The sequence below is a fragment of the Orbicella faveolata genome, unplaced genomic scaffold (assembly GCF_042242905.1).
Source record: "Orbicella faveolata isolate gen_17 unplaced genomic scaffold, um_ofav_v1 contig_13, whole genome shotgun sequence".
In the NCBI taxonomy this organism is placed as follows: domain Eukaryota; kingdom Metazoa; phylum Cnidaria; class Anthozoa; order Scleractinia; family Merulinidae; genus Orbicella; species Orbicella faveolata.
Window position 1 is genome coordinate 30,348,917 of NW_028301540.1, and position 27,754 is coordinate 30,376,670.

General features: G+C 38.9%; 1 protein-coding gene across 9 annotated transcripts; it reads right to left on the reverse strand.

Moving 5' to 3' along the window:
- Nucleotides 1-305: 305 nt before the first annotated feature.
- LOC110054330 (organic cation transporter protein-like) lies at nucleotides 306-27,412 on the reverse strand. 9 transcript variants are annotated; one of them, XM_089285389.1, is made up of 12 exons: nucleotides 20,316-20,639; nucleotides 16,436-16,544; nucleotides 10,180-10,243; nucleotides 6,783-7,106; nucleotides 5,223-5,451; nucleotides 4,447-4,645; nucleotides 3,956-4,174; nucleotides 3,352-3,486; nucleotides 2,821-2,921; nucleotides 2,504-2,612; nucleotides 1,192-1,264; nucleotides 306-786 (listed from the first exon to the last, which is right to left on the reverse strand). In XM_089285389.1, exons 4-12 carry the CDS (start codon nucleotides 7,062-7,064, stop codon nucleotides 517-519), a joined length of 1,617 nt encoding a protein of 538 aa, XP_089141515.1. In that variant the 5' UTR covers nucleotides 7,065-7,106; nucleotides 10,180-10,243; nucleotides 16,436-16,544; nucleotides 20,316-20,639; the 3' UTR covers nucleotides 306-516. The 9 variants fall into 9 exon arrangements, with proteins under 9 accessions (XP_089141515.1, XP_089141514.1, XP_089141517.1 ...); XM_089285388.1 differs by having other exon boundaries at nucleotides 10,166-10,243; XM_089285391.1 differs by having other exon boundaries at nucleotides 10,151-10,243.
- Nucleotides 27,413-27,754: the final 342 nt, after the last annotated feature.

Genomic DNA, 27,754 nt, shown 5'->3' on the forward strand with positions numbered 1-27,754 from the left:
CTAGTTTCTCTAGAGTGAATCCAGATACCATCAGATGAGTGTGGACAGGCGAATTCGATTTGAATACACTACGTGTGGACGGGGAAATTTTTTAATTTGGAAAGAAAAAGTTGCGGATTCAAATATATCCGGATACGTGTGGACGAGGCCTCAATTAGTTAATTAATAAGGAGAGAACTGAAAAAAGGAATCAGTTTTGAAAGAACGGTAACAGGCCGAAATGGTTCTGGTGTAACGCCGGGCTATCTACAGGAGGTTAGGGTGAACTCAACAGCTTGTTAATTACAGAGTAAAAACAATCAGTATTTTTGTGATTGGTGTATCTACTAAAATGTGTTTTAATAAGCTCTAAATAGTGCTACTCCTGTTATATTCCTTTGTTTTCTTTAGTATATATGGTGCTTATGTAGCCAATTTTTTGCGGCTGGGGCTTTATAATCTACAGTTTTTTACTTCTAGGTTTTATTACATCACTCATGAAATCACCAGTTTGCTTGAGAAAGTCTCCGGGCCAGTTCATATAGAAGACGGACTCTTATCATCCACAAGATGAACCCTGGCGGTGTCCTTGACGGCGTCAGCCATGGAGAGGTCTTTCATCTCCTCCGGGTCCTTTTCTTTGGGATCTGCCAGTTGTAATGCCACATAGGCCTCTTCTGCGCTTTCGGTGTCCATTGTCTCAGCGGTTGGCATTCCTTTCGTCTCTGGCAGCGTCTGGGACAACAAACCCGCCAACAGCGCGTTAACTCCCATGATGCCGTACGGGAGGAGTGGATGCACGAGTCGCTGAGAGATGATAACAGAAAAGAAAGTGAATTACATTCAAGCTATGTGGTAATGTCAGTCATATCTTGTGGTTTGATGTAATCTACAAATGCTTTCATAGCTATGTAGATTTCAAGGTGCCGTTAACGTTGGGAATGTTTTTGATGATTTTAAGATATTACTGTGGGAGATGGAAGGATTAAGGCTTTGAAAAACGTCTTGGAAAACCGCATTTCCAAACACAGAGAGGAGAGTTTAAAATACGACGCGCAGTGGAGTATTTTGGACGAACTTCGAGGTGTTTGGAAATGTGGTCAAACACTGTCTTGAGTGTTTGGTATTCTTTTCAATCGAATCTAAAACTATGGAGGAAACGGAAATATAAAATCGTAAAAATCTTTGCTGATTAAACATAAAGTTTCCCACCAGATGGATGATATAAGGAGACGAAAATGAACCAATCCTCGCAGCTGCCGTTGATGATCCCATGCCGATGTTCCTATAATGAACACAACAGTGATCGAGATCTTATTTCTCCTAATCTGGATTCATTATTAAGCGGGCTGGCAGGTAATGAGAATAAAAAAGATCATCTACAAGGGGATATTGTCTTGATGTTATACGAAGTTCTCATGGCTAGTATTAAAATGAGAATTGAGAAGTCTTATGGCTCCACGGTGATGGCTCATAATAAATAAAAATAAATCACTTTATTTAAGTGTCGAAGTGTTTAGCACTGCTACTCTAATTGCAGACACTAAAATAGGCAAACAAATATTGTAAGCATTGTAAATTTAACAGAAACTCGTCAAAAATCCCAACTGGCGGGAGGCTGACCACTTGGATATTTACAAAGCGTGGAGGAGTTGAATCTGGGACCACTAAACACAAATACATCTCGGGACCTCCGGATTACAAATCCAGCGCCCTTACCCACTAGGCCACGCCGCCTCCAGATTATAGCAGCGCTTTATTAAAGGTGGAAAAAGAGACAGTCTGCTTGGAAACTAAACTATGAATGTAAGAAGATCAACTAAAAAGACAAGCGTCGCTGGTAAAAAAATTTCACTGATCTCTTGCATCTGTGCAAACTTCAGAAATGGTAGAGCAAGCGCAAAGACTGGCTAAAGAATTCTGTTTTGGAGAAAGAACAACTTCTTTCATATGTGAACATTGCATTAGCTTTATGCAGTGAATGCGATCAAGGGAATGGGCCAACCTCGTTCCCAGGGTCTCTCTTCTTACCGCCCCCTGGAGCGAGCGAAGCTCCAGGGGGCGGTAAGATGAGAGACCCTGGGAACGAGGTTGGGAATAGGCTAGGTACGTAAAGGCACATATGGACCCCGGGGGGGGGGGGGGAGGGGGGGACTCCCATAGGCCGGGGAGGCTCGTCGGAAATTTGAATTAAACCCCTACAGGCAACCAATCTGGGTGTGGCTTGAGCTTTATTTGACCCATAGATACCACTTAAAACGGAATAGTCTATTACCAGCCCTGTTCAAAAAAGGAGCCCGCGCTAGTAGACCGGAGTCGAGAGATCTGCGGAAATCGAGCCTCAAAACAGAATTAAGAGCGTTTTTATCATTATTTCTTCGAGTGCGCTCTAAAAGATACTTTGGCAGCTAAAAATACTGGCGTTTCGTCTTGAACCCCTATGTGAGACCAGAATCCTTGATTTATACTGTTCATGTGGGAGTCCCTCCCCCTCCCGGGATATGAAGCACGGATCAAACCATACCTGATGACTGTGGGAAAGAGCTCGGCAGCGTACACATACACGGCATCGAATGAAATGAATATAAAGAACTTGGCTAACAATGCCATGATAATACGGCCAACCATGAAACCTGCAGACAACAATAAAATCAGTGCAGTTACGTAATACAGTTTATCATACCACCGCATGGATAAACGTCATGTTAAGAAGTTTGTTGGCTTGAAAATGGAAGCCTCAGTTAACTTTACTACTTGTCAATAAAATGTAATTGAAGGATTTTTTCCTTCTGTTCTTGGCTCTTTTTTAAGTTACAGTCAAATGGATCGGGACCAACCTACCTTTGTCCTCACCGGGGTCATACATTGTAAACAACACTGCGCCGGCAGAGGCAATGGCAGCAATAATCATGCAATAAACCAGCGGCCTTTTTCGGCCGAACCTAGAGCAGATAATGTCATTAGCACCTACAACTATTGATAAAACGGGAAAAACCTCCGGCGTGAAGCAACAGGTGAAACCCGACTGCTAGGGCGGTTTACAATTGGGTGTCGTAAAACCAAAACCGAAGTCATCATTACTCTGTCCAATCACAAAGGACGCACACAATCCAGTGAACCAATCAAACCTCGAAGAAATTACACTTGGCTGACGAAAGGCGCGGGAAAAGGTGTGCGAACGGGTCATGATTGGTTTCGGTTTACTTCTGATTGGACGAAAAAGTGGCGCGAGTTTTTTAAGCCAATCGTGTCGCGTAGCTGATGCCAAACCAATTACTTTTCGACAATTAAATGAAAATCGCTCCAATGAAGAAATAACTTAGTTTAAAAGAAATTTCCCGCCAAAAGCGTTAGCGCAGAGGCACCACTCACTTGCCCAAGGCCCAGATACCAACATAATTGGCGGGAATCTCGATAATGGAGGCCAGGAAGAAATTCAGGTACATGTTTCCACCAAGTGTCGGAGTGCTGAATGAAACACCATAGTAAACCATGCCGTTTACAAACCTGCGGAAGAAAAGAAATATTTTTAGCTTTTTATCGTTGTAAAAATGTCTTTTGGATATTGACATAACTGGAAGTCACGCTCGTGTTGTAGCCCTGGGCCCCTGTTCAAAGTCGCCGGGAGCACATGAAAGTTTCAGCTTTGAGGAGGGCGAGAATTAAAATCTTTGTCGCTCTCTTTTAAGCTGGGCTTTTTCGCTAGCCAAACACCTGTTGATATGCATCAAGGCTGAAAAGAAAACGCCCTCTACTATCACTTTTTTGTTTTTCTTTTTTTTACTTACATGACCTACATTACGAGAGTTACACGAAATACCTTACATTACGTTACATTCCTTACATTACGGCACTTCTACTACAATTATAATACAATATTTATACACTACTTACTTGGTTATAGTTACTCCACTTACATTACACTACTTTCCCCCCCCCTCCCCCCCGTCCCCCTTTTGCCTCTTTTTTAACTTACCAGGCATACCAAGAGACAACAGTCCTGTGCAACATTTTCTTGGTTCGAAACAAATCTCTGACGTCTCCCATTTTTTGTACCTTCCCATCAGCACTCGGGTTGTAGAGAAGTTCGTCCGGATATTCCTTCTTGTTAGCGGCAGCGATATCTCGCAGCACATCCTCTGTCTCTGTAACCCTTCCTTTTAGCAGCAAGTACCTTGACGACTCTGGAATAAACCTGAATTAAAGGAGCTAGGTCACGGTTTGCGCGTCTTAACGAGTTTAGCCTAAAGTTTTCAAGTTCGTCGTTTGTAATCCGTGTCAATCTTCTCCATCCTTAACGATCCTTGTTCATTTATAGTTTATCATTATCTCTATAGAGTTTTTCTATCTTAGTAGACTATCATTCTCAGGTTTACTTTAATTTAAAGGTTATATTTTACCTGGCCAAACTAAATCTAAATAGCGTGACTTCTTTATACCGATGGAACTTGTTCACTAGTCACTTACCGCCAACCTAAAATAGATGGTAAACCAGGCGCGGCACAGATGATTGACAGGATTCTCCAGTCACGCACTCCATACGCCAGACCTACTAACATCACTAGAGCTAAGGTCCACGAGTACCACAGTGACGTACCAGCCGCGTGACGATGCCTCCTTCCCACGAACTCAGTTGCAAGCACGTAAATTGCCATCCCCCCTCCCCCTGAAAAAACCATCACAAGAATATTAAGTGAGATTACAGAAAATTTAACCTGCTCTATATACGGGATTCGCTCGATTTCCACCGCTCTCCCGAGTCCGACCTACGTTCCTTCCAGAGAAGAGGAGTCCTTTCCCTAACATCGGCTGGTAATCGAGCTAGCCTATGTAATGGATTACAGTAGGTTTGCATGCAGAGTTGAACCCCTATTAAGCGGCCATCCCCCGGAAAATGGGAGGTGGTCGCTCAATAGGGGTTCGTGTACTTTAGATATTTTCTGAACAGGGTTATTGCTTAGTAAACATGAATCACGTCAAGACAGTCATTATAAACGTGTGTTTGAATGTTTTTATCAGTCGCCAAATTCTACTTCGGATTCTTATCTGTCATCGTCTTTTCCAAAAGGAAGCCTACTACTTGCATTAAATTATGGGTGGCCGCTTAAAAGAAGTACGGACAATAGAGAACTCCCTCATCGGACAAAAAAAGGTGGTGGCCGCTTAATAGAGGTGGCCGGTAAATAACGGTTTCATTTATAGTATTTTACTGACTGATGTCTTCAGTCAAATGTCTAACTCACCAATACACAATCCAGTCAAGAGCCTGAATAGAATAAAAAGCCAGAAATGATGAGGAAAGGACGCGAAAAGGCCAAACAAACTACACGCGAAACAGAATACGAGCATAATGGGTTTACGGCCAATGATATCTGACAAAACACCACCAATGATTGCACCAACCAGCCAGCCGGCAAACACCAGTGATGTGGAAAGGGAGGAGAGCACGGCTTTGTCACAAACCAGGTCAAACTTAAATCAAACAACAACAAAACACCAACACTGTTACAAAATGACAAACAAAAGAACGAAAGTTCCAACAATAAGAAAACATGAAAATGCGATTGATCATCGCAGTTACATACACAACTTTTAAAAGCGGTGAAATTAAAGCCTGAAAATAATAATAATAATAACAATAATAAGACATTCAGGCTTGAGAGGGATTTTCAGGCTTTAATTTCCCAACTGCTTAAGTTGTGTGTATAACTGCGAGGATCAATCAAATCTTTCTCCGCAATTCAAATATATGATCTTTCATATACTTGAAATTTCATATTTTACTTGTAACAAGTTAGTTATAGTTATTTCTCTTCACGCCATGAGGCGCATAAGGCTGTAACTGTCTCTCGCCAACTAGCCCTGTCTGTGCCCCTGACCTCCGCCCAGCTGGACCATCTCTTTTGCCTGGATTCTTTTTCCGCCGTCCTTCTCCATGTGGTTTTAGGTCGTCCTCCCCGTGGTGGTGTGCCTTGTCGTGGCGGGAAGGCTTTTGTGACCTTACGACCCCCAGGGCTATGCCGGCGGGAGCCTTGTGCTCCTGGGAGGTCCAACCATGCAGGATTGGTCTGCGCGGTAAGGGTCCAGACTAAAGCAGCACCTGCTGGGGAGCCATTTAAGCCCCCTAAGGGAGGGAAAACCCTGACAGAAAACCACTGGCCCTCCAGGTCATGGGGGTTGGGCGGTAGGCCAATCACTTGCCCCCAGAAAATCCAGAAGATTACCGAAACTTGTCACAAGAAAACATCATCATTGTTACAAACGTGTATGTCGCTACTAACTGGACTTATGTTTACGCCATTATCTCAAATGGAAACCATGGGCGCTTTCCATTCCACAAAAAGCCCGAAAACTTGCATTGACAAATGGTAAAAACATTTCCTGGGATAGGTTCGAGAAAATCTGGAAATGGTTGAATTTCCGAAATGCGAACCATTCAACTTAAAATTCCAGAAATTCCGGGAAGAAAACCAAGAGGAAAGTAAATTCCTAAAAAGAAATTTCCAAAAATTTCGGTATACCTCGCAAGGTTTTCCTCTTTTCCGGAAACTCTGGAAAATGCTCTTCCATTTAAATTGTCACTGGAAAGTTCCAACCGGAATTTGTGGTTGAATGGAAATCGCCCCATGATTAAAAATTTCAAACAATAACAAACTAGTTACAAATAGATCTGTAAGATGGGAAAAATGGCATGTCGCTTGATAAGTTTTACCCTGAGCACAGATGAGCCTTTCCACAATTTGTCTTTTTAAAAAAATGTAACAACAGGATCTATGATGCTGAACGTTTAATAAACTGCATACCTCCGTGACAACGGAAGTAAAATCATCGGTAAATGTCCAGGCCTCCCTCGGCATATCGCATCGTCTTTTATCCACTGCAGTGAATTCTCCAGTGAAGTTACAAGCGGTGTTATTGAGATGAGGGACACACATCCACTTGGGTTCCGCAGAGAGGAAGGTAGGTACCATGATCTGGAAGGTTATATTGAACCATTCTATGTAGCTTAGGATAAAGATCAGCCTGATCTGGTACAGCCCCAGGCTCCCAATCTTTTCAAGTATCTCGTCCACAGTCAACGCCATTTTGAGGGTCGATTTAACCGGATTAAAGGTTCAAAAGGATGGCTGAAATATAAAGAAACACTAGATCAGTATTATATCGGAACTACAATAGTAAGGTGTTGTGTTTTTCTACTTTTTAGTCATATATGGAAATAACTCGATATCATGACGAGGCACTCTACGGTATTGGCCGATAGCCCTTCTCACGGAGTTCACGAATAACTTTTCTCATTTGCATTACAGTAATATATAGATTTAGGCCAGCCTAAAGCGTAGCTCCTGGGCCGGGTTGTTCAAAGCCGCCGTCGTCGTCGTCGTGCGTACGCGCCCACGAGCAGTACCGCTAGCCACGATAACCATGAGAAAATCAACTCATGGGTTTCCTTCTCCTTCCTGTATGAATATGGGGCTCCGCTTAGCGGCCCTTCGGGCCGCCGGAGCTCCGCTATAATCTAGCATGCATGTGAGGCAATTCGGTGAAATTTTGCATTTTCTGCTCGAAATTGTCGCGCATCCAAGTTGGATTACATTGTAATGCAAATGAGAAAAACTAACCGTGAAAAGAGTTACTGTTTTATAGCTGGCTGGAAGACTGATGAATAGCGCGTGGAAAGAACTAAAACAACCGCTACTTTGTGAAAAGCAAAAGGAATTTAAAAGTGTAACATCTGATCGGTGTGAGTTTCGTTATTCAGCAATGTAGCTCAGAAATATTATAGTAGTTTTGTTCTGCCGATACATGGTCTTTTTTGCGAAGCAGTCATCATTTTCTGATATTTTCTGAGCAGATGTTATGTTAGGCCTGATATTATTGATCATAGTATTTAATGGAGGGGATCCACTGGAAAATTTGAACCATTTACAGACTTCAAGAAAGTTCGTTAAATCTCTGTAAAATGTCAACATTTCCTTTGTAACTTACAATGTCTGTAAATTTGCACACTTACAGAGATTTTGTAATCTCTATAAAAAGTCTGTAAAATTTAGTAAATGTTTCGCTTTCAGATCGCATAAAATGTCCACAAAATGTTGCTATTTTTCTTGTGAATGTTTCGTAAAATTTAAGAGATTTTATGGCATTTAAAGAAATCTCTGTAAAATGTCCACATTATCTCTGTAAAATATGCAGGAGAAAAATCTCTGTAAAATCGAAGACATAAAATCTCCATATTATGTCTGTAAAATTTGAGTTAAAATATCATAAAATGTTACTAAAATCTGCACAAATAAACTACACACAATGTCACGCAAAAGTACGCATAATGTCTGTAAAATGTAAGCATGTTATTGGTATAAATCTCTGCAAAATGTCCACATCTTCTCTGTAAAATCAGCCTGTACAAAGGAACGGGTGCGTAAGCCGTAAGACATAATCTCAATAAAATCTCTGTAAAAAGCAAACTGAATATTGCGTAAAATCTTAGTATAATGTAGACAAAGAAACTACACAGCAGGTCAAACAATAGTACACATAATGTCTGTAAAATCAACATGTAAAATAGGAAGGTATTGAGAACCAGAGCATTATCTTATTACACTTCTTACAAAGAGAGCTTTGTAAACAGCAAAATAAGGATTGTAGCAGGTTTACACAAAATATAATAACCTTTGTGCCTTTCAATAACAAATAAATTCTGAAGTTCAAAGTTATGCAGCTAACAATTGAGATTTATGCTGCACATATCAAAATTATGACACACAAATGAAAGGACCTTGGGAAAGAAGATAGAAACACAAACAAACTGGATTAAACTGGTGGCGTGACCTTTTGAACTCTCAGAAAATTTTGGTTTCCTTCGATATTCCTAAGATAATTGACAGCAGTGTAATTTGGTAATATCTTTCCATCAATGAAGGTATATTAGAGCAGTTTTCAATTGAGTGTTGTAAAACCAAACCACAACTAATTACTTACCAATTAGACTACACGGCCAATCTCATTTACCAAAACCAAAACCAAAGGTATTCTTTGATTACTTAATTTGACATTCAATTGAAAACTGCTCTAGAGAAATAATATTAAACTAATAAGTCTTGATGTTCATTTTTTTACGCTACTGTACAAAACCATTACTAATACTGCTATTGTTAATACTAATGTAGCTGATTTATCACACTTGTCTCAAGATATATGTACATGTATCATAGCAATAAGAAAAATTCAATCTGCAATATCAGCGATCAATAATACTGTCAAAGCTCTCCCTGAAGCCATCTCAAGAATTCAAAAAAGAGCTCTTATATACAACCAGGGATTGAAACAATATGACCTGATCTTTTACGTGAACTTTTAGCATAAAGACTGCGCAATGTACATGTAAATGGTCACTCTCTTGTGCGAGCTTTTAGCATTAAAAGCCTGGGGCATGTAAATGTTCATTTGTGGTATTCCCAGCAGTTGTAAATATCCTAAAAATAATTGTTTTTCATACATGGAAGAGATTCTTGTAACTACATGTACAATTTTCAGATTGAAACCTGCAAATCTCTCATTTGAACGATGGAAATAATACACAATCCTTTCATGGCTGCTTGCAAGAGCTTAAAAATAATTTATAAACAATTAGATTAGCTGGTACTCCCCAAAGGTGCTCTTGGTTGCTAAGGGAGAAGATCCTTTTAATTGCAAGGTTTGTGTGACAAATCAGAAGGGGGTCAAAATAGTGGTTGTAACTACTTGTACGTCAAGAAACAGATGCAAAACATGTTTGCACAACTGTAAAATACACTTTAACCCCTCGCTAGGGACACCTCCACAATAAGGACAGTTTATCTGATCCCAAAAAAAACCCCAGAATTATTATAATCTGTACCTCTATAGTATGGACACCTCCATAGTATGGACACTCAACTCTGGCCCTTTGCTTTCCATAGTTAGGAAGGTCCACTATAACTTGAAAATGCTTGCAGATTGTACATATGTACAGTACATACAATCAATTAACATGTAAAAAATTAATTTGGCTGAATATTTGTGCCATCTGAGTGACTCAAATGGAGCTTTCATATTAATGCTTGACCATTCATTAAATGATTTATTCCTAACTATTCACATGTAGTGTTATCAAATAAAGTTAGTTAATCTTGGCAGTGCTATATACACATACATAAATATAATATACATTTATAACTGTACAATGGAATAGCCTCCTGAAGCTTGATAGTATTTCCACATTTCTTGTAATGTTATTCTTTCTATTCTACATGTGAAAGAAAGGAAACAGTGTTATCACCACTACATAAATGCCCAACATTTGTAACAAAACAAGATGCATGTAAATCACAATGACAAGTGCATGTACTGTCAAATTGAAAAAACCGCTCAACAGTGTGGATGGCCAGTCCAACAATCCATTAAATTTTCTAAATCAGTATGGAAGACCAAATGTATATGTATAGCAATTTATTTACAATATTTAGTTGTTTACTGTAGGTAATTGCTGAATATCTTGCATATGAATATCAAGGAGCAAAGTACATTTTAATGAACAGCAATACCATTATATTGGTTTGGCTGAGGGATACAATTAAGTGACCTAACAGATCATCTTTCAAATTATTCTCAAATTCCAATAACATTGATTCTTACTTATGATCAACTAGTACGGACAGAACTACATTTCAAGGCTAGATGACACCATCAACATTTTTTTTTATTATATAAAACAGACAGATTCCATGTTGCCATGCATCTGTTCAGTAATTGATCACACAAGACATTACAAAATGTAGTAAGAACATCAATGACACACTCGGCTATTACCTTGTGTGCCACTTTTTTGTTCTTTCACCTTTTGGTGTGATCAATTACTGAACAGACGCACAGCAACTACATTCTGAACAGATGTACAGCAACTACATTTCGACCCCTATTAAACGGCCACCCTCCGGGAAATGGATAGTTTCCGCTTAAAGGGGGCTGGCCGCTTAATAGAATTAAAGACAATAGCAAAGCCCTCATCGGGACTTTGATAACTGGCTGCCTAATAGGGGAGGCTGTTTAATAGGTGGCTGCATAATATAAGTTCGACTGTATTTGTTAACTTGACATACAGTCGAACCCTCCCGTATACGAATACCCAAAATTTGAAGCCTAGGTGGTTGCTTACAGGAGGTGGCCGCTTACGAGAGCTTAGACCACACTGGGTCAACATTTTGCCTCGTTAGCTTAATATTGGTAACAGTAAGGACTTACATGCACATGTACCCCATGCGCCAATGCCCATCTAAATCCATGTAATTTTAGCAGCCACAAAAATATATAATCTTTCCAAAGTATTTATTCAGAGTAACATATGGTTCACTTCTGACCAACTACCTTCTGTTCATGTACATGTACAAAGGTTGATCAGAATAACACCTTATTATCCCATTTTTTGTCTGTTATCTGTTACGTCGTCACTTACAGGAGGTTAAAAAGACAAGATTTCAAACTTCTAGCTCTAAAAGTAGTCGCCGTCACTTACGAGAGGTGGTCGCTTACAATTGGTTCTAAATATAGTGATTTAACATGGAAACTTTTTGTATTTTGGAAAACTGGTCGAGAGGTGGCCACAACTGGAGATTAAAATCCCTATTCAATCTCGATTTAATTACTGCACATAATGCACATGAGAAACAACTTTGTCAAAATATCAGGGATAAATGGACATGCTGATATGGGTCCTGCCTATGAATTGTTGCTATCTGACAGGCAGAAAGTGCAGAATAGGAGTTGAGGTGGCATATTTCAAGAGAACATACAGTATTCACTGTATTTATTTAGGGGTGTACCACTTATTCCTTGCTAGCAACAATCAATATTTTTTCCTGTTATTTTCAGGGTGGTGCCTAACAAGGGCAGATGGTCAATCAAGTTAATACACAATTTTTATTATTTAATATTACTATTATTTGAATGGAAATGAGGTCAGTTCAAACAAATCTGGCCAATATTGAGTTCTTTTACTGGGCCACAGCAATTGGCAAATGTTAAGTGGAAGTCTCTCTAAAAGCGGTCTACTGCATTTCTGGTCGGAAAAAAGTTTTCCCTCAAGCTTTTCTCAGTGAACTATCTTGGGTCATAAGTAAATCCAAACACTTTAGTTTTTGCAAATACGTCAAAATAATTTTTTTAGAGCTCACAACAATCATTGCCGGAAAACGCCTAAATTTGAGCGTTCCAAGGACGGAAAATTTCCTAAATTGACAAGCTCGCTGCTCAAAGACCATCAAACATAACAAAAAATTGTTACTATCCCTACATTAAGTGATCCTTCAAGGGTAAGAAATGCACGTTACTTTTGATATATTTTGTTTAGGGGGATCCTGAAAATTTATCTATTACCACCCGTTATATCACTTTCTGAAAACCTGCGAAAGTAGCTTGTCTTCGCTGGCGTTTATTTCCCAAGTCCAGACTCGGCCGCTCAAAACTCCAACTGAATTCCGCTAAACAAGCGTTAGGAAATATAGAAATGTAAAAATACCTTGCGCTTTTTATCTTTCTTTCCCACAGCGACTTCGAACTTTCTGTGCTTTGTGTGAATCTCACAGTTCATTATGCAAATTAGTTGTCACGCAAGTTCACATTCAAAACGCTTTAACATTGTTACATTTCACCTTAAGTCTAAAATAAAAACGATTACACAAAAATAAAAATTACTAACGGCTCAAGTAGCTGAAAGTGGTGACTTATTTGTTCCGTTGTACCGTGCAGTGAGGAAATCGCTCGGAAATGATGCGGTGGCTCCAAAGTATTATGCAAATTTGGTTACCTGTAAAACTTGGTCTATATAATCGGGAAACTTTTTCATGTTTTGAATCTAGCTTTTCTTCTATTGACGATTTAAAAAAGAAACATGTGTAATTCAATATTTGCATGCACTTAGGGTTCTAATACTTAAACATGTAGAATTCAGCTTTTACGACGTGTGAAATGCTTCTACAATGAATACTGAAATCGACAATTTGTGACCAATGCATTCAATTCAATTAGCTTCCAGTCTGTTTATTATCTTCTATTCGGTAACTGAAAGTTGAAAGGCGACATGGTTTAGCTTTGTAGGTTTTCGTGGATTAGTATATCCGTATCATTTATGAGCGAAGTTAAATATTTAGTAACTTGAAATAGTTTGCGCGGCTAGAATTAATATCAAACGATCAATTTTGGCTTTTTTTATTACCCGTTGAAGCGACCGCCCAACAACAGGAATAGGCAATTTTATAACTAATTTTTGGTGGCCTCGTTTAGTATCAATTTTGTAATTTAATTTTAGGGGCATTTTTGGCAAGAAATTTCTGTGCTAGTTGCGTTGTGTTTTGGGTAAGGCCTAGCTTACATGATTAAATTTTACCACCGTGTCTGACAAATCAGATTAAACAGATCTCAAAACAAAATGTCGTGCTTTTTATCGCGCACGTGTACAGACCGTCGTGGGATTCAATAGGAACATTGGATATCATTAGCTTACTTCAATGCAATGACTTCACAGAAAGTCACCTTGCTTCCATCCATTTGTCACGAGAGACCATAACAGAGGGACAGCTTGTCTTGGCGAGGGCTGGCCTTTTTTTATTTAGACGAGTCGCTTATCGCGCAAATGTTCGTATGCGCCAAGCACAGGCACACGTATGGGAAGTTCTGGCGACCCAGGACAGCCTATCAGTATCCAGCACATCAAGGGCGTCCTGGTCGGAACCAGAAGGCGGCAAAGAGCTGATATTCAGTGAATCTTGAAATGGCTAAAGCCATCAAATGTATGGTGTTCTTGTTCAAGTCGGCTCAGGTGCGTACAACAAATTGTGACTTTCTTACACACCTTTTGTTACATAACACAGGCGTTAAAACATTTTGTTTTATCCGGCTGTAATGTATTGAAAGCAGTTTCAGAGGTAATAGGGGCACTGTTCCATAGAGAAAAGGTCAAATTAGCTGCCCCTGAGAGGGATCTGAGTTCACATAGCTGTTAGGTCAGGACACCCTCACCACAACACAACCCGTCCTCATCCTCGTGTTTACTTTTTGATCATCGTGATTCTCGCTCTTCTGGAGTATAGTAAAACATATGAGAGTCATCTGAGTGATTTGCTTACGAAAGCGTTATTAAATGAAGAACTACTTACTTACTTAGGAGAACAATAATTGTCCACCAAGTCGATGCTCATTTTGAAGTGTTTTCCAAATGCATCGCAATTCCATTATAACCAAAGAGCAAGCAAAGTTTCATTGCAAGATAATGAGTATTGCTAAAGCGAATACACACTGTACGAACCTGTACACATTGGTTGACTTTGCAGTGTCTGGAGCAGATAAGGAGGTAAAATCTTTGTGGCTTGTGCAACACAGCTGAGATTACGAAGGTCACGATGTTGTCGATTTCAGTTACAGCGTTCTGTCAGGATTTGATATCAATTTTCAAGTTTTAACATCGGCTAAATAGTACGGTTCACTTTAGAAACATCAGCAGAAAATGGAAAGAAAGAATCAAAACACTAGAAAAGTTTTGCAAACTGACCGGTCTATAAACAGGACTAATAGAAGTACTGGACCGTGACTAAATTTGCGAATATTCCGGCCACGTTTTCCTGACTTTTCCACAAAGCGTCTGGAGATCACTGCTAATAATTCAGCAATGCTACCTATTTAAACCGTTTCTGAGTTTTATTTTTTGTCGGACCCCTGTATCTTAAACGTGGCATGATTAATTAAAATAATGTGAGAGCGTTTTGATTGAAAACAATCTGAATTAGCGTGACAACCTAATTTGCATAATGAACTGTGAGAATCGCACAAAGCACAGAAAGTTCGAAGTCGCTGTGGGAAAGGAAGATAAAAAGCGCAAGGTATTTTTACATATGTATGCTTCCCAACCCTTGTTTAGCAGAATTCAGTTGGAGTTTTGAGCGGCCGAGTCTGGACTTGGGAAATAAACGCCAGCGAAGACAAGCTACTTTCGCAGGTTTTCAGAAAGTGATATAACGGGTGGTAATAGATAAATTTTCAGGATCCCCCAAAACAAAATATATCAAAAGTAACGTGCATTTCTTACCCTTGAAGGATCACTTAATGTAGGGATAGTAACAATTTTTTGTTATGTTTGATGGTCTTTGAGCAGCGAGCTTGTCAATTTAGGAAATTTTCCGTCATTGGAACGCCCAAATTTAGGCGTTTTCCGGCTATGATTGTTTTCAGCTTTTTTAAAAAAAATATTTTGACGTATTTGCAAAAACTAAAGTGTTTGCATTTACTTATGACCCACGATAGTTCACTGAGAAAAGTTTGAGGGAAAACTTTTTTCCGACCAGAAATGCAGTAGACCGCTTTTAGAGAGACTGCCACTTAACAATGATCACCAATGCCATTGACTGAATTTTAATGCCCACGTTCATGAAGTGACTTTGTGATTATTTTATAATAAATGTTTTCAAGCCATATCCATGATCGGCCACATTTGACAGGGTGTAACCAATCAATGAAAATCGATGATCGGAGAAGCAATCTATCAATCGATGCGTGTTAGTTAATTGGTATTGATTGATATCGGCCAATTGATGACCAATCGATAATCACACAAAAGTAGTCACGAATCATCGATTGCCATCGATTGGTTACGCCCTGATTTGAGTAGAGGTAAACTTTGTACAGTCAACTCCCGTTATAGCGGACACCCTTGGGACCACGATTTGGTGTCCGTAATAGTGAGAGTCCGTAATATCAGGGTGCGAGAAAATTTTTATGTTATAATATTTGGACAGACTGGACGAAGTTATTCATGACAGCGAGACTGTTAAGAGGGCCTTAAGAGAAAAAAATAAAGAAATTTTGATTGATGGACAGAAGAAGCGAAAATCGACCAAAAAAGACAAAGACAATCTCAAAAAGCAGAAAAAATAGACTTGATATGCGTGCAAATATTCCAAGATGCTACTCGGTGTCCGCTATGACAAGAGAGAAAACAATATAATTGTGACGGTGGGACCAAATAAAGTGTCCGTAAGTCCGCAATAGCGAGAGTCCGTAATAGCGGGAGTTTGTTTCAGTCAAACGTCTGTAACTTTCGCCGGGGATTTAGCTGCTGTCCGTGATAGCGGGGTGTCCGTAATAGCGAGGTGTCCGCAAGGCGGGAGTTGACTGCCGTGTACAACAGGTGAAAATGGTATAATCTTCATAACTAAATGTAGAGGGAATATATACCTTTCACAGTATGTATAGTTAGGGGACGTTTGAGCAAAAACTCCGACTCATTGATGTACAAGTACATGTAAGACTCTACCTTGCCACAGGTAAGCCTATAACGTAAACCATCGTAAACTCCCATATAAATGTACACCTAATGAGCTACTACTAAAGAAATCAAGAAAATCTGCGCTTACAAACTTACAAACAAAGATATTCTACATTATCAACGTACCTCAGTTGTCCAGAAGTCGTCCACAAAGCAGCAAGAGCACACCGTTGTGAAATGGCAAGGCAAGATTCAAAAATGGCGGATGATTTCACCCTGTTATGAAACTCGAGATCTGGGCAGAAAACCGACGATCTGAGATCGTAATAAAAAAATTCCGCTTAAGGCTACTCCTACCCATATAAGAAGCGAGCTGGAGCTTTAACTTGGTTCAATGTAATTCTGAGCGTGAAACTTGAAATTTCAGATCGTTTAAACGAGCGATTTACAATAAGTAATAGCTATGTTGCTAATAGACGAACTCGAAATGGACTCTGAACAGTTGTTTGAACTTTTATATGTAGACGTTCGTCTGCTGTTACAGGTGTAAGCCAGTAGAAAAGGCTGTACGGTATCCGGTCACTTCGCCCCATGGTCATTTTGTCCCCAGTCACTTCGCCCCAAACTAAAGTGACTTCGCCCCATACAGAAGTTACTTCGCTCCATGATATAATTCAAGTGTATATATGCTTACAATAATGTCTCTATTTGCCTAACTGATGTTATAGTTGTCCCATTTATAATACGATGTTGATGACATGCTTGTAATTTGTATTAAAGATTAAAGATTAAAGATTAAAAGTTAGCTTCACACGCCCCATTCTCTCGCTGTCCCCCACGCCATGCCGATGTTGTTGATGCTCTCGTTGATAATTCACGCTCGTTGATCGATGGCCGATCAAATTTCAAAAACTGTAACTCTGTAGAATATGAATTGCATGTAAAAACCTTTTTGTTAAACATGTTCGTAGTTCAAGGACTTAAAAAGCAACCGAGATCTGGGCGTAGTTAAAGTGCGATTGTTTCTAAATATCTTTGTTTGATTACGCGTTGTTTAGTGTTCACTGGTAGGACTTACATGGCAGCGAAGTCAAAAAAAGTCCGTTGATCGATCAATGGCCGATCGTATGTGAAAACTTTGAAAACCATCCAACGACTTTTACCCTGTAAAGCTTCAACCGCCTGTAAAACCTTTTCTGTTATATTTGACCTTGGCGTAGTTAAAGAGCTATTAAATGTAAATATCTTTGTTTGATTACGCGCGTTGTTTAGCACTCACTTGTAGCACCTACACAAGCTTACACAGCAATGAAGTCAACGAAGTACTACTGAACAGCTTAATCCAAGCACGTGTAACATCTTAAACATGAATAGTGCTTTAATGCTTTGCACCAATTCTATGGTTCGTTATAATGCTCTCAAGGTAACAAAGCCCACCATGTTTTAGGTTTAGCTACAATAAAGCTTACAGTTTGCTGACCTTTGGAATACAACTGCTCAGTAGCTCTATTGAAAGCGATGCCGTCATGAACGGCTCATTGAGAACGTACATCACGTTCCTACTGGCATGACAGTGAAATCTCATTTTACTCAGTCTATCTCCAAGTGCGCGCAAAGTTTTTCACTGTGAAAAACAGTTTTTCTTCACAGTTAAATTGAAGAATTTGATAACCAAGCAAAGGAAAAAAATTCTGTGGTTTAATTGCTGCTTTCTTGACTTCGCTGTTTTCAGAGTGGTTGAAAAACTCTGTGCTGTGTTTACCTTCACCAACAAAACAAAAGGAATCATTCAAATTCAGTAAAATGCAAAGGGGTGGCCCTGTATTCCACAGTCTAGCTGCCTGACCATCTTGGGGGGACACATAACTTCGCAAAGCCATAACTTTCCAGACTTTCCCTGGGTAGTCCATCGATAAAATTGATAATCGATAGCATTCAATAACAGTTGATAAAACTTAGTCAATGACATCGAAAATCGTTAAAAATTGATAACAGGATTCGTTGTGACTAATCGATGATTATCGATTTTTCCCTTAGCGTTATCAATTTTATTGATAAATATCGAGTTTACATATATCACATTTATCGATTCCAGCAAAAGATACAAACAAGCGGAAAAACCATTCATAACGACTCCCTCGAATGGTTGTCAAAATGAACAAAATGTGCTACGACTTTTCTTAAGTCTCAAAAAAAAAACCCGATAGTTGAGTAATGACAAAAATTCAATGTGCAGCGAACGGCAATGATATTTACTGTCATCCTGTTCATACAGTGGAATCCCTATTTTTCAAACTTCCAAGGCAAACAAGAATTGGTTCGAAAAAAAACAGCTAGTTAAAGAAATCGGGGTACATGTAGAAATTGTGTCTGACTGAGTGCAGGGAAATGATTTTTACTGTAGTTCTAATAATGGGGAGCTTTGGAAAATCAAGTAATATGAAAAATTACAATTCTGCTTTCTCTCCCCCCCTGAGCCCTAAGAGTGAACTTCAAGACTTGAACGTATAGAACTGTGACTTCGACAACTTCGTCCCCAGGACCTTCTCCACTTTTCAAAATGGCAGGTGGGAGAATACCCTGGACAAGGCTGAACTAACACCCTTGCTAATTGGCCCTGAACAGGCTGAATGGTTTAAATGCATCCTAAAGAAATATGACGAATGTGGCGAGGGGCTAAGCCACAATTAAGATTCCAAGAGGTTTAACGTAACCTACACGTATGAACAATATCTCAGATATATCCAGGCTAAATAAAGATAAGACTAGTCTAATATCACAAGGTCTGAAATGATCAACTTCGAAATCAACAATTCAAATTCAAAAAATAGGTTCAAGACTATGCTGCGTGTGTAATGTGTTTTAATTTGACCACATCTGTTTATTGTCTTTTTTAAGATTTTCAGTACACCATTCCTCAACATTGCCAATAGTTAAACGGTAACTATTTTGTAAAATGACATGGAAATTGCATGCTCTATTTTTCTCCAGATTAGAGGATATGGGTAATCCATAAACATAGCCTTACAAGACAAAAGATCTGCCTGGCCAAATACCTAATCAGGTCAGATTATGTAGCTTGCCTAGCTGTTATTTCCAATCCTGGTTATATTTTAAAATTTATTACATACTGAAAGTATTGTAGGAAAGCAATATTGATATAAAAAAAACAGTCGAGCAACCAGAGTAAAACATATGAAAGCTATTAAAACGCTCTCTGGTTGAAAATTTAGGTTAAAATGAGCTTTCGGCTGCCAATCTACATCCTTAAATGAATGATCAAAAAGATGCCAATCATTGAATATACAACAAAAAGTGTGAAATAATACAGAATAAAATTGCATATTTAAACTGGCGACAACAAATGGGAATTTGAATAATGAAAAGATACTAATTTAAAAGAATAGCAGACTGTCTTGATGGTGGTCTAGAATTATTGTCTGCTTGATTAGTCATGGCGCTGTGCCATGACTCGAGAGTTATTTTGCACACAATAGTCACCTTTGTCAATTACTTAATTAGCATTTATTTATCAAAGCTGATTTGATGATCGTTCAACCATGCATGGTTTGAAACATTTGAAAGGAGAAATGTTGCAATGCTTGACATTTCTGATAGAATGTTCTTTTTTTCGTGTTTGGAACAAACTTTGTCTACGAGATTTCCTGCAATGACATTACTAGGAGTTATAAATTAAAGGAGAAACAAGCAAATGCCTCCAAAAAACTCTCAAGTCATGTGGTACACTGCCATGATTAATGAAGCGGACAATAGTTGTCGACCACTGCTTAGACAATTATGCAATTCTTTTAAATTTATTTAGTCTCTTTCTATTATCCAAATTCCTTTTTGCTGTTACCACTTTAATTATGCATTTTATTTTGTGTTATTTCGCACTTTTTGCTGTATATATTCATTTATTCGGATCTTTTTGATCATTTGTTAAGGCAGCCGAAAAGTCATTTTAACCTAAATTGATGACCAGAGAAAGTTTTAATAATAGTTTTAAAATATTGATATAGGCTTGAGATTAAATCCTTTTCTAATGACGACAGTTAACATTTACCTTGAACAGTATTTTCTGCCTCTTTCTCCTTAGACTTTAAGGTCAATATGGTGTAATCTTGAAACAACCAGGTTGACAATGAGAATGCACCTACCAATAAAAGATGACGTTATTAATATTAATATAGTGTAAGGAAAATTAAATACAGTTTAATTACTGTGATCCAAACTGAATATTTTTCAGCACATCTTGTGCATGGTTCAATTTAATTTATTGACTCTAGATATGTGGTATATGGTGTACAGGAAATGATGTGGTAAAGTCTGCATTGGTTTCAGGTAAAGTCTATCCTAGGGTTTCCAAAAACCTTAGTAATCCATCTTGGCTGTCAGACAAGTAGCTCTCATGCAAATTTTGCTTGCCCTGGGTAAGAATTTTTTTTTTACTTAGTTGGCAGATGACTTGCCTCAATTAGGTCCTATTGGGCAATTGAGAATGAAAATGTACTTGCCCCAAAGGAAATTCTACTTGTTCTGGAAGGCACTTTTTTCGAGCCCTGGTTTCCACAGCACAAAGCGACTAGGAGTACACACATACTTTATTTAATATACTTGTTTATTTCTACTTCTCCTCAAAGGGATGCTAGTCCACTGCAGGGTTTACAAAAGTGATGGAGACATAAGTGACACACAGTGCATGCAGAAGTAATGACGGTTAAAGTGCACCTACCCCAAATTTTTTTTTCGCTAAAACGAATTTACTTGTTATTTGAAATACTTCTGCGAAAAACTTTTTGGATTCGGTTAAATCCTCGATTTTCTGTGCCCCGACGAAATCTCGAAAATAGCTCCAAAACACCGCCATTTTGTTTCAAGACCGAGTTTGAGGAGAATGGGTCGAGCGGCTGTTGTGACGTCTACCCAGGAAGGTTGAATATCTCACGTCCTCTCATTTCCTTCAGGATGGTACAATACACATTCGAAAAGTGCGCAGAAACGCCTTCCAGAAGTGCTATCGGCTGTTGCAGCAATATCCCAGATTTAAAGATATACTGTACAATTTACTGGCGATGATCGGTCAATGGTGCAATAAAGACGTAAACGATGGTTGATTTCGTCGAACCGAAACAAGCGAACTGAGTCTGTGAGAATAATTCACGAACTCTCACTGGAATTTGTTCCGCAGACTTTCAAACGCTATTTTCAAAATTTTCTGCTTAAAGCCAACCAACAACTTGTAGACATACTACCGAGAACCTATATATTCCAATCCCGCAGTAGTTATAACATAGCCGGTAAAGTTGTGTGATCAATCAAGGAGCGTTACGACCAAATATACTGATATTTAAATAGCTCGCAACCGTACGCCGCCAGCCAATCTTTAATCTTTAATCTTTAATCTTTAATCATTATTTATACACGGTAAAAACATCAGGTAGAAAAAATTACATAATAATGACTAAAAATCCAAATCCTAACATTATATTAACTTACATATTTCTCTTTCGATTTAGATAAAAGTCGAAGATTAATCCTTTAGAATTACATGCGTAACATCTGCGGACCGCTTAGGGAACACATCCTTTTCGCTTATCCGACGAATTTCACTGCAAACTTTGAAAAAAATCTACATTGGTTATTTGGAGTTACGACTTAAAACGTGTGACAATGTGAAATCAGTAATTGTAATATGAAATGTTTCCTTCCACATTGCTTTCCGCAGCTTCAAAAATACAGGTCCAAACAATTCTACGATTTTCAATCGATCGAAGCCGGTGTTTTGGAGGTCATCAAGTCTCGAAAACTGCGACCCTTACGTCGCTCTTATAAACATGAAACATTCCAGAAAGTGCAACACAAACTGGATTCAATGGAACAACCATACCTTGACAAAATACATTCTCGTTAAGGACAAATGTAAACGGGCTATAAACACGCGCGGGAGTCTTGTGTTTAGGTGACGAAATTACCATCCAAAGCAGTCCTTGAGTTTTTTCTCCTGCTTTTCGTTTCCCTGCTCCTCCACTTCGTATCTAGCTTTCCATTCCTAATATACAAGCAGCTCGTCCGCAAAGAAATCTTCCCCGTCGTCGCTTGAAATATTGCAAATCGTTCTCAAAGCTCTAAGCAGTGAGTTCACAGTTGTCGAACGTGCTCGATCGAAGTTTATTTCGGAGTCTTCCGAATCGAAACTTGACTCTGACTCCAGTGACGAAAAAGAAATGATTCTGAAACAACACTTGGACGGTTTGGCCCCAAAATATATTTCCAACGATTAGGTTTTTTTCCCCATTTTCTCGAGCAAATACAGAGAGCTGACTGAGGCGCCATTGTGTTTGGTTCCCGGGTAGACGTCTTCAGCAACCGCCGCCCCCGACTTCCTAAAACGCGGTCGTGTAACACTTCAAGCGCGACTTTGAAAGGGCATAGAAAATCGAGGATTCAACCAAATTCAAAATTTTTTTTCGCCCACATGCTTCGAATAACAAGTAGATTAGCAAGAGAGAACCATGGTGAAGAAATGGGTGTGAGAGCACAGAGTGGTGGGAGAAAGAAAAATCTCCCCCGTTGGTGCTTTTTTTTTGTCTGTGATCTATAGATCCATTCAATTAATTAAAAATTCTTGCCTTCACTGATTTTTAATTATCAGCCATGTAACCATATTTGCTGCATTGCAGACCCATTCACAACTTTAAGGTCACAACTATATTTAGAAATCACGTGTCCAGAAAAAAAAAACACAGTCATCTAAGGCATAAAATGTCACAGCTTACATTTCTAGGTAGCAGGGGGGTTAAGCAAGGCACGGCGGCCACCGCATAGACTGTTCACAGTCTCTCTATTTACGCACGCAATGAGAACACCACCAAACAAAAGGTTTAAATGAGCAAAACAATAGCTTTGCATGTGCATTACAAATCTTTGTAAATTTCGTAGCCGTGCTCTATAAAACAACAACATGAAATGACCAAGTTTGGGTAATTTTGAAAAACGCGAGCCACGACGGCCAACTTTTTGTATTCTAGAATTGATTTCTGATGTTACATCTTTAGTTTGAGTAGGGTTTTAAGCCGTGCAGCTTACTGACCAGTTCTAGAAAATTGAGAAATTCAAAGATAAATTATAAGTCCATTTTTTCCAGCTATCGTCTCTGGCACTCCCTGACGTCAATAATTTAAGATGTCCTAGTGCAACATTAAATGGGAAGGTGATCAAAGTTTGTCTTAGAGAGGGTTTTATACAATAATTTTCAGTTATTCATTTCCATATTCAGACAAATTTTCTAAATAATAATTATCAATTCACTGATTCACAGTTCTTTGATGACAATGTTTTTTGAAGTCTGGCAAAATAGTCTCTTGTATATTTTTGCCATACCTACAATAGTTATTACAATAGTTATTGGCAATTTAGGGTAAGCAGGTTCTTATTACACTGTAGGTTCTTAATTTCTATGAAAGAGATATTATGGTTGTTGATTACCAGAAAAATAAATAAACTTTGGTTTGGTCCTTAAATATACAGTGTTTATTCACAACTGTATCATGATAAGCCTAACACAACGGATTATGCAATGTTGTCTCTATAACAAGAGTTCCTAAATTTAACTGTAAGAATCTGTTTGATCTCAATTGGCTTAAGACGGGTTCTTATATTTTTGGGTTTTAAAATACAATAATCATGGATTTAGGATTGTTTCCTTCAGTCCCTACATGTTTTGTGTAGACTATATCATTACCAGTATATTGTTGAGTGAGATGGTACAAATCTAAAATGATTCCTACTACTGTGGTCATTATATATATAGTCTCTTGTGAAACCTTTTCCTGTCTGAATATAGTCAAAGTTACTTGTTTACACAGATGAGGTTTGTGATGCTGAATATGTGAAGTAAGGCCAATACATTTAACCATTTCAGTGTCCTACGAAGACAATAACAGAGGGTATAAATGAAAATCATAATTATACTTTATTAACATTATTCTTTTTCTTTTTAATATAACTATAACATTATTATTATCAAAACAATAATTACCCCATTGTTAAATATACCACATGCACCACCTCACCCTTGAAGTAAATTGAACCACACTTTATTCCCAGATATTGCATCCTTTGCTCTTTATTTGTTATAAAGATGTAGTCATTATCACGAACATTATAGGTGCTCCATTTCCAGCAAATTACCATGGATATCTTGTCAATGAAATGTATAAAAGCTCATATATCAAAAGTCAATTAAAAGACCTGCATTTAGCGACAGAAAGTCCCAGGATTTATTTCCACATCATTAGCAATAAAGTAAAGTCATAAACGTAGCGTAAAAATACCGAAAGTTATTTATTACAAGTGGAATATTCTTTAAACCTAATGTTGGAAGAATTGGGAGATATATCTTATCGCTGCCATGTAAAAAGATAAGGCAACTTGAAACAGTGTGAAACTTCCCTCTCACAGCATTTCCTTTTTTGGGCTTTCGTTATCATAATTTCACGGTAGAAAATAAACTATGATACCACGGTATATATGAAAATTTAAGCAAAATAAAGATTTTAGACAGCTCACCTTTTTGATCTTGCCAAGAAACTGCTGTTACCATTCCTTCCAATCTGGTTCGGTCTGAACAGCTGCGACTCACCTTTTTGAGCTAATCTCAGTTTCCACATCAATTTTGTATTTTGTGAATCGGATGGGTTTGTTAGCAAGCTCAGATTTATCGGATAAGGTAAAACCACTCAAGACATCTCCGGTCTGTTTTTAACAGCTATGAATAAAGCGTACTTTGTCATAAACTTTGCTTACACTAACCGCAAATTTGTTGCCAGGCTTCTCTCCTTTGGTGCCATGTGCCTAGTTCTCAGTGCTCTTCCCTTCGAAGGGATAAATCGATCAAGAAATCCTCGGAACTCCGAGCTCGGCGACTGCCAGGGCGACAACATGTTTCGCCGCCATTTTTGTTCAGGATTTGCCTTCGATTCGATAACTTTTTATTCGCTGTTAGCAATTTTTAACGACAGCTCTGAGACAATCAGGATTAAGGGAATGAAGGATCAGCTTTGTGCTATTTTCCTGGCGAGCGTGGTTGCATTCTTGGTTGCCTGGAGAGGTTTCCCCGTCTCAGGAAGAGAACGAAGCTGAAGTTTTTATTTTGCTGTGGAAATTTCAAGGTTGATTACCTTCCATCTTCGCACCAACCAATTATTCTTCTGTAATTTCTGTGGAAAATAGCGATGTCGAACTGTTTAAGTCTTAAAAATATTTCTCAACTGTTCAGAGTTGTACTACCCTGGTCCCAGAGGTTTTTGTTGATTTTTCTCCGCATGAGAGAGCTGGCGAGAAAGAAAAGCCTCTGGCTACTTTAGACTTGAATCTCATTTTCATGCAGACGCCAGCTGTCAAACGCCAGCTCTCTCATGCGGAGAAAAATCAACAAAAACCTCTGGGACCAGGGTAGTACAACTCTGAACAGTTGAGAAATATTTTTAACACTTACGTTCGAAGGCTTCGTGATATATAATGGCAGACGTGAAACAGTTCGACATCGCTATTTTCCACAGAAATTACAGAAGATTAATTGGTTGGTGCGAAGATGGAAGGTAATCAACCTTGAAATTTCCACAGCAAAATAAAAACTTCAGCTTCGTTCTCTTCCTGAGACGGGGAAACCTCTCCAGGCAACCAAGAATGCAACCACGCTCGCCAGGAAAATAGCACAAAGCTGATCCTTCATTCCCTTAATCCTGATTGTCTCAGAGCTGTCGTTAAAAATTGCTAACAGCGAATAAAAAGTTATCGAATCGAAGGCAAATCCTGAACAAAACTGGCGGCGAAACATGTTTCGGTTTCCTCGTGTTATTTTCGCGTTATACGCATGCTCGTTACGGTTCTCAAATAATTGACAGATTTCTTTACTGGGACGATCATAGGAACCAGAAAAGCGGCGAGATCAAAGGTAGCTGCCAGCCCCCCCCTCCCCCTGATACAAACAAATTTTCATAGACAAGATATTTCCAAACACTTCTTATGCAGACAATTTCTGCATGATTGATGGTCTGTTTGCGTTTTGTATGCATAATCTTCTAGCCAGTTTTAAACTTTCGAAAAAGGCTAAAAAACGAAAGCCTATCAACACAGCTAGAGAGAACACGCTTATCATCGTTAGTAAAATACATGTAGCCTAGTTTAAGAGATATGTCTTGCAAAATAGCATATAATTAGTTCTACAAAGTCGGGAAAATTTACAACGTGTCTATGCCGGGGGCATAAAGCGCCTGAAATTTCATAACTTTGCGAATTTGCACTAACTTTGAAATTTTACAAGGAAAGACTCACAAACTTGGCTAAGTTACCAATGCTCTTTTCAGCAGTATCGACAGATTTTCGCTACATGGCCATTATTAAAACTCAGAATACAGAAAACAGTCTGGAAAGGTCTAATAGACTAATCATGGAGCGAATTCAATATGCTACGTCGCTTGATTTCCCCTTGTCCTAATTTTATAACAAAATACTATGTCTTATGAACTGATGAAAGACAACGCATTTCGTAAACTGTGTATTATAAATTTCTTGCTAGAAGACAGAGCTGGAAAAGTTTTTAAACGGGGATGGAACCAGAAATTGTAGACATGATTGATCGGTTTACGATGACACTACATATTTACATGCGCTCACTGAAATACTGTCTGGTCGCATTTCTGACGTTGCTAACCAATATACACCCTTGAAAAAAGCAACAGAGATTAAAAGACTCATACAAACAAACGTAAATTACTAATTACCTAACAATGAAGTGCCTTCCTTTGGGAATGCAGATCCGGGAATACAAGATAGTTGAAGACGCTACAACCTTCCGCGGTTCCGCCACACCTTCGATGCACTATCGACATCAACTGGAACTTGTTATGCCTCCCAACGCCATTAAACTCGTCAACGTTTTCTGATTGGAGGAGAACGTGTCATGTGGCGCACAGGGAGCCTTCGCATCCGTTTAGAGTATAATAGGTTGATTTAGCAAGAGAACGGGAACGTCACTTGACGACGGCGCGCGCAGTACAAATACCCAAATATGGTCAAATTAGAACAGAATCCAGGTTATTCCGCGCGCCCTGCAGTCGTCATCTGACCATTTTTGGGTATTTGTACTGTGCGCGCCGTCGTCAAGTGACGTTCCCGTTCTCTTGCTAAGTCAGCCTATTAATAAGAGATCAACCTACGTTATCGCGCGTGTTTTGTGTTCTGTGGCGGCCATTTTGAATTTTTAATACGCGGTCTGCTGGTGCGAAGACTGGAACCGAAATTACGGAAATTGCTCGGAGCCTGCTCGGAGCTTGTTATCCTCGGTGAGCGATCGGATCCTCTGAGAATTTGCGAATTTTCCCGCCCGTCCCAGGCTACTAAACTTTCGGTTCCAGACCTCACACTAGTAAACCGCGTATTTACTAGTAGTAATCAGACATTCTGTTTTTAAGCAGAATAAGTACCAAGTCTGTAAATTCA